The sequence below is a fragment of the Hemitrygon akajei genome, chromosome 16 (genome assembly GCF_048418815.1).
Source record: "Hemitrygon akajei chromosome 16, sHemAka1.3, whole genome shotgun sequence".
Taxonomy (NCBI): Eukaryota; Metazoa; Chordata; class Chondrichthyes; order Myliobatiformes; family Dasyatidae; genus Hemitrygon; species Hemitrygon akajei.
The window spans coordinates 35,220,584-35,227,793 of record NC_133139.1 but is presented as its reverse complement, the minus strand read 5'-3'; the positions used below and the strand labels follow the sequence as shown (position 1 = coordinate 35,227,793).

The window sequence follows — 7,210 nt, the reverse complement described above, 5'->3', positions numbered from 1 at the left end:
GTAATGTTCTATGGTGAGGTGGGGGCAAATCCTTAATATCTTGGCTACTGCATGATTCCATCTGTTGGGAGGTTGGTCAATTAGGAAAAACCACCAAGGCTATATGGGGGAGGGGTTGGTCATCTATTTGGACCCTCAAATGCTGATTGTTGAGGGTGGATTTGGTCCATCTGTTAAGACCCTCAGTACTGTATGCTGTAGGGCTTTATAAGGCTGTGATTTAGAGTGAGGAGTCTATTAGGACCCTCAAGGCCATTGAGTTACCCAAAGGCCACCTAATGGGGCCCAACAGCGCCCCCAACTGGATCGCAAACGGAAGCTCCTCCTTTCCTGAATGATCGCCAGGACCCGAGGGCGCGCATGCGCGTCCCCGCTCGCGTCGTCATCACGCAGGGAGTGTGTGTACAGGGAGCGCGGTGAGGTGAAAGGTCGCGGTCAGACGCAGGGAAGCCCATGATTCCTATATGTCCGATAGTCTCCTTTGCTTACGGTGAGTACCAGGGGCATCGGGGCCGCACGCACCCCGTCCGCCGCCCCGTATCGAGGCCGTCAAGGGGCTTCGCCACCGCTTCAGCCGATTGGGTCTGAAGTCGCGGTTGGCTGGGGTTTGATGGTCAGCCGATAGACGGGAGTCAGTGGAGATCGCAGCCGCTCTGCCGGGGTTCTCGCCCCGCCACTGCCGGTCCTGCCGCGGATACTGCAGCACTGCTTTCTGCGGAATTTTCCTCTTCTTCCGCTCCAAGCGGAAGTGGCCATGATTGAGAGTCGTCAACCAATGGATGGAGCGGTAGTGGGCGTGAACTTCCGGTCCCAGCCTTCCTTATTTAAATAGGTAGTTAATGAAGATACTGAGACCAGAAGTTCCTGGAGCAGAATTAGGCCGTTCAGCCTATCGCTACTGCTCCATTCAATCATGGCTGATTTTTATTCAGTCTCATTGTCCCGCTTAGCCCTTGAACTCCTTACCAATCAAGAATCAATCCATCAATCTCTGCCTTAAATACACCCATTGACACAGTCCTCTGTGGCAACGAATCCCACAGATTCATCACTGCTCCTTAGTATCTCTGTATTCTGAGGCTATGCCCTGGAATCCTAGATTCTCGTACTAATGAAACATTCTTTACACGTCTACTTTCAGTCGACTTTTAGATTCGGTGGGTTTCAATGAGGACCACCCCCCCCCCCCCCCGAACTCAGTCAAGTTCAAGTCCAAGTCCAGAAACATCAAACGCTTTATCACATGTTAAGCCGTTCATTCGTGGGATTGTTATCCCGCCTTTCCACTGGCACTCGTCCTTTCACAAGCCCAGCTTTGAATTGGCATTATGCGTGGTGAACTGTGATTCTTATGCGTTTTAAAATAAACTCAACGCCAAAAGAATCTGCGCCGAAAGTTGCATTTCATCTATTGCCCCAGGCTGCTCCGGATTTATTTCGCACAGATTTACGGTGGGGAGCGGCGCTTTGGAACCGTACTGCTGAGGTTGAGCATTTTCGTGTCTGTTGTTGCTTGTATTGTTCGCCGACTCGGTGCTAATAAAGTTTTCTCTCTCTCTCTCGCTCTCTCCTCCCGCCCACGTGACCAGTGCCCGGCCGGTTGGGCGAAGACGCCAAGATGGCGGCGAGTAACTACTACGGTTTCGCGCATGGCGGCGCCCAGTACAGGTACGGCGGGGTCTGGCGGAGCCGTGGATGGAGACTCCAAACAAATCGTGACCGCCTCTTCCACTCTCCTCTCACCCGAACCATCCTTCTTTCACAAGGGGCGACCACGAATGTCGCCCCCTCCCCCTCCTCCACCGCTTTACCCTCGGGGTAAAGGGGCGGATGAACGTTGGGACCCCGTGTGGGAGCAACGTGGCGGCACTGGCCCCTGTCTCGGGCACCGCACACCCCCATGAACTGTGTGGAATCGCTGTGCGGTAACCCATCCCTGTGGGGAGAGACCCCAACCACGGAGGAGGGTCTTGCAGCGGCCCTGACGGGAATTTGTGAGGGGGATGGCGGTGAAGGGATTGGGGGGGGGGGGGTGATCATGTCTAAATGTTGATCCCTCCATAGTGTTGTGACCGATATACTGGAGATATTACTGCTCTGAGGCTGCACCGTTATGCTTTAAGGGAGGGGCATGCCGTTTGTTTGCAATTCTTTTGAATAAAGCCAGTTTCTTTTGCACATTGTAAATTTGTTTCTCATGTTTTGATTACTCAGGGAATCATCAAATTAGTTTGCTCATCAGACACATCCATTATACGGTGTAATTTTGAGTTAAGAGATGCTGAGGTGCTTGGGGAATTAGATTTTTCAGGTTACACCTTAAACCTCGAAAGTACAGCTTAATCTCTAGGTGAGAAGGTCGATGTCAGAATTTGCCTAAAATGTCTTTTGCTAGAATGAGTGGGCTACAGTTTGTCTTTGAGTATTATGTTGGACAGTAGGAGATTTTAAGATGCTACAAGAAACTTGTTTGAATGCAAGAACTGTTTTGCAAGTGTGATTCTTGTAATCAGTTTCTTTGTCTCCATTTCTCAGAAGCTACCTTTGCACTGCTTTGTAGATTTGTGGATTAAATTTTACTCTAAGACTGGAATTGAGCACTTGATTCAATTGTAATCTTTGTGTTAATGATTTGAAGAAAGTAAGGTATTTTTCTTTGAGTGGGAATTTCATGGCCTACTTTGTTTTTCCCCAAGAAATGGATGGGATGTGTGAGCTGTGTTGAATTAAAGTTTATCTGACTGAAGGATTTTGGTGTCTATGTAGTGTTTTTTTTCCTAATGAAATTGAGTTGTAAAAGGCAGCAGTTTGTTTCCAGTGACATATCTCAACTGTTTTTGCTTTGTCCAATTTAAATTGGATTCCTAAGCCTGAAATCTTGGTATTTAATTTAGATTTTCAGAATTAAAATAGGAATACTGCTTTCCCCAATTTTATTGCTTACATCTCCTATACTTTTTCACTTTATTGCAACAGATTTTCAATTTGTAGACTAAATAGAAAACAAAATGTAGGAAATATGTTTTGAAACTTTATCAATTATTGTGGATGTATTTTTTTTTAATTTGATTGTGGATGCAGAAAAGTAAATGCTGCAGTCATCAAGTTCTCAGTTCTTTTGACTATAATGATGCTTCAGCAATAATGGATATCTTAGTACAGTTAGGTGCAAATCATTTCTGTGTTTCTGATGTTACTTTAATCTATAATGTGCAACATCAGATTAATTTTGATTATTCACCGCTCACCCTGCACTGATGTCAAAATCAAGAATGATTTCACCCTGCACTGTATTCAGTGATGTCAAAATCAAGATGATTTGCTTTGTAAGGTTCCTTGGTCATCCCAGTTAAATTTAACACCCGGGATTGATTGTGAATGTGAAATGAAAACTGTGTTACAGCTTCTCTAAAGTTCCAGAGTAAATGTATCTTCACTGTATTCATTTTGGCATGTCAGAGTTTCAATGCAACGCTCAAAGCAATAACATGCCACACATATTTTAAAGCAACACACAATGCTGGAGGAAGTCGGCAGGCCATATGTTAAAGGTTACCTAGTCATTGTTCATTCCCAATCTCAGCACATCCAAAAGTTATAATTTTCACAGATCCCAATATGACTGAATATGAACATTTCATAAGTGTACCACAACACCACACCAAAATGTTCATCATTCTGCACTAACAATAGAGATATTTTTGCTTTCTGCTTCTGCATGTTTAATAGCAACAATCCAGTAACAAGCATGCAATTGAAATGAAATAATGGCATGTATATTGGCAGAGCTGAAGGGTTACTGCTTGTGGAAAAATTGTGAAGGGGAAAGCCTTTCACTGCAGACCTTGACAGTAGAAGCATAGGCAAACTAAATCATAAGTGTTATTAGTTAATGCAGTGTCTGGGCTTCAAAAACCTGCTATCTGTATAAGAAAGTGAAAAATACTAAGAAGCACTTGTACTTTGCAGCACAAGAATAATAAGACAGTTAATTAGAATTTTCTGTCCGATTGGGTTCACATGAGACTTTTGGATTTTTGATGGTGGTTTAGGTTCACATTCAGTGTCAGAGTAGGCAGTTAGTATTTGGGTTTTCATACTCTCGATAAGCCTCCTCAGATTTTAATTTTCTTTCTTCCTACCTCCATTCCTTAAAACATCCACATCACTTTTTCTTTCATGTGTCAAGCATTTTGTTTATGTATCAATTCCAAATCAGGTATTGACTCAAGGATTATGTTTCATGTTTTTGCCACTTTCTTTATTGAAATTTCTCCTTTAGTGTGCAAACTTGCTTCTTTACCCCATTGTTCTGAATAACTTCCCAAGTTTCCCAAATTGATTGCATTTTGTCTCTCCGTGGATACTGTCTAACTGGATAAGTGTTTCTGAGGTTTTGTTCTTACTTCAGATTTTCATCTGCAGTTTTTTTTCCCGCTTTCCATTAATCTGAATGTTTTTTCTCAAACTTTGTAAGTATCCTGAGATTTTGTTTTTTTAGAGATGAAAAGCAGTTATCTCTCTGTAGTTACATTCTTTCCATTTTGCAAATGTCTTTCTAGCCTACCTATGCTTAAAATTTTCAATATCTTAATGAAGACCAGAGACCAGAGTTGTGCATTCAGTGTTTTGTATTGATTACCATAACTCTGCATTCACCATTAACTCCCCTTACATATTTAGTAATATGCCCAATCATAGTCAAGGCTGTTGGGTTAGCAGTGATTCAACATTGTAAATTCCACTTTTAGTACAGAATACTTTGATATTTATATGATCAAGCGAGGCTGTCAGTATTTTTGTAAAATTCCTGCATGTATCCATTGAGAGGTTCTTGACAGGGAGGATGATGGAATAAAGATAAAATGTCACACAATATAAATATTTACAGATAGTCAAATCTGTTCCACTGAAACCCAGTACTTACTTTCATTATATCTTATTAATTAAAAATATTTGCATGTAAAAATTACAATTCATGATTGATCCCTATCATAAGCAAGTATATGGAAAATTGTTATGGATAAAGTATTTTAGTGATCTCTGTGCAGAAATAGTTTACAGGATACTTCAGCTTTCATTTCCACGTAATCACTTGCACCTTCTTGAGCAGGTAGAACTGTCCTTGATTGAAGGTAAAACAGAGGACCTGTGAAGGTTCAGCACTCCCTTAGCCCTTTGACATTTGTCCTAGTGGATTTGCATCCAGACCCGATTGGAATCCACACGTGAACTACAGCTAACATTTCATTATTAGAGTGTGATGATTAAGTTCTTCTTCCGCAGTGCTTTTCATGCAAACTTTATATTAAAACATGTTGCGCAAGTAATTTTGAGATCCTCCTTAGAATATTGCTTTGTTAGAATTGATTAGTCCAGGATGTTAGCTGGTGTTAATCCAGTTTTCAATGAGTTGTAATCCCTGCAGTACTAATTGTAAGAGTTTGAAGAGTCTGAAGAAACAATTTGGCTCAGATTATTTTTGCCAAATGGTGTATTTTAATAAAAGCTTTTTACATATATATCATGGTGAGCAAATATTCTATCTGAAAGGACGAAGCATGCTTGTGTATACATTTTGTACAGTGAGGCCATTTCTAAGAGGAAGGAAAGACTCACTGGTCACTCTGAAAGCCTTTATGTGGCATGGTACACATAGCAGTTATTGCAACAGGGTCAGTGATCAGCAGTTAGGGTTCAATTCCTGACTGACTGTAAGGAGTTTATATTGATTACCTGACTGGCAGACCACTGTACATGCGCTTGCAACACTGTGTGTCAGACAGAGTGGTCAGCAGCACTGGGGCTCCACAGGGGACTGTCCTGTCTCCCTTTCTCTTCACCATCTACACCTCAGACTTCAACTACTGTACAGAGTCTTGCCATCTTCAGAAGTTTTCTGATGACTCTGCCATAGTTGGATGCAACAGCAAGGGAGATGAGGTTGAGTACAGGACTACGGTGGGAAACTTTGTCACATGGTGTGAGCAGAATCATCTGCAGTTTAATGTGAAAAAGACTAAGGAGCTGGTGGTGGACCTGAGGAGGGTTTCCATCCAAGGGGTCAGTGTGGACATGGTGGAGGATCACAAATACCTGGGGATACGAATTGACAATAAACTGGACTGGTCAAAGAACACTGAGGCTGTCTACAAGAAGGGTCAGAGCCGTCTCTATTTCCTGAGGATACTGAGGTCCTTTAACATCTGCCAGATGATGCTGAGGATGTTCTACAAGGCTGTGGTGGCCAGTGCTATCATGTTTGCTGTTGAGTGCTGGAGCAGCTGGCTGAGGGTAGCAGACACCAACAGAATCATCAAACTCATTCGTAAGGCCAGTGATGTTGTGGGGGTGGAACTGGACTTTCTGATGGTGGTGTCTGAAAAGAGGATGCTGTCCAAGTTGCATGCCATCTTGGACAATGACTCCCATCCACTCCATAATGTACTGGTTAGGCACAGGAGTACATTCAGCCAGAGACTCATTCCACCGAGATGTAACACTGAGCGTCATAAGAAGTCATTCCTGCCTGTGGCCATCAAACTTTACAACTCCTCCCTCGGAGTGTCAGACACCCTGAGCCAATAGGCTGGTCCTGGACTTATTTCCACTTGGCATGATTAAGTTATTATTTAATTATTTATGGTTTTATATTGCTATATTTCTACAGTATTTTTGGTTGGTGCAGCTGTAACGAAACCCAATTTCCCTCGGGATCGATAAAGTATGTCTGTCTGTATGGTCTTCCTGTGACCACGTGTGCTTCCTCCGAGTGCACCAGTTTCCTACCATCTTCCAAAGACATATACTGGTTAGGGGTTAGTAAGCTGTGGACTTGTGTTATGCTTGGAACATAGAACAGTAAAGCACAGTACAGGCCCTTCAGCCCATGATGTGCTGACCTCTTACCCAACTCCAAGATCAATCTAACCCCTCCTACACTGCCCTCCATTTTTCTGTCATCCATGAGCCTATCTTAAGAGTCTCTTCAATGCCCCCCAATGTATCGGCCTCTACCACTGCCCCCAGCAGGGCGTTCCACACACCCACCACTCACATGGTATACTGGTACTGGAAGCATGATAACACTTGTGGGCTGCCACCAGCACATATTTTGGCTGTTGGTTGTCGACACAAATGATGTATTGTACTGTATGTTTCAATGTGCAAGTAACAAATAAAGGTCATCTTTAATCTCTTTCCTTTTTTC

General features: G+C 43.0%; 1 protein-coding gene across 3 annotated transcripts in view; it reads left to right on the top strand.

Annotated features, from left to right (window-relative positions):
- The first annotated feature begins 357 nt into the window (after positions 1-357).
- The window catches only part of LOC140739973 (zinc finger RNA-binding protein-like), an 80,243-nt gene continuing 73,390 nt past the window's right edge, over positions 358-7,210 (top strand). For all 3 annotated transcript variants that reach the window (XM_073068698.1, XM_073068697.1, XM_073068696.1), the window contains exons 1-2: positions 358-490; positions 1,590-1,668. In XM_073068698.1, coding sequence (XP_072924799.1) covers positions 454-490; positions 1,590-1,668 — 116 coding nt within the window. In that variant the 5' untranslated portion in view covers positions 358-453. The remainder of the gene's footprint in view (positions 491-1,589; positions 1,669-7,210) is intronic.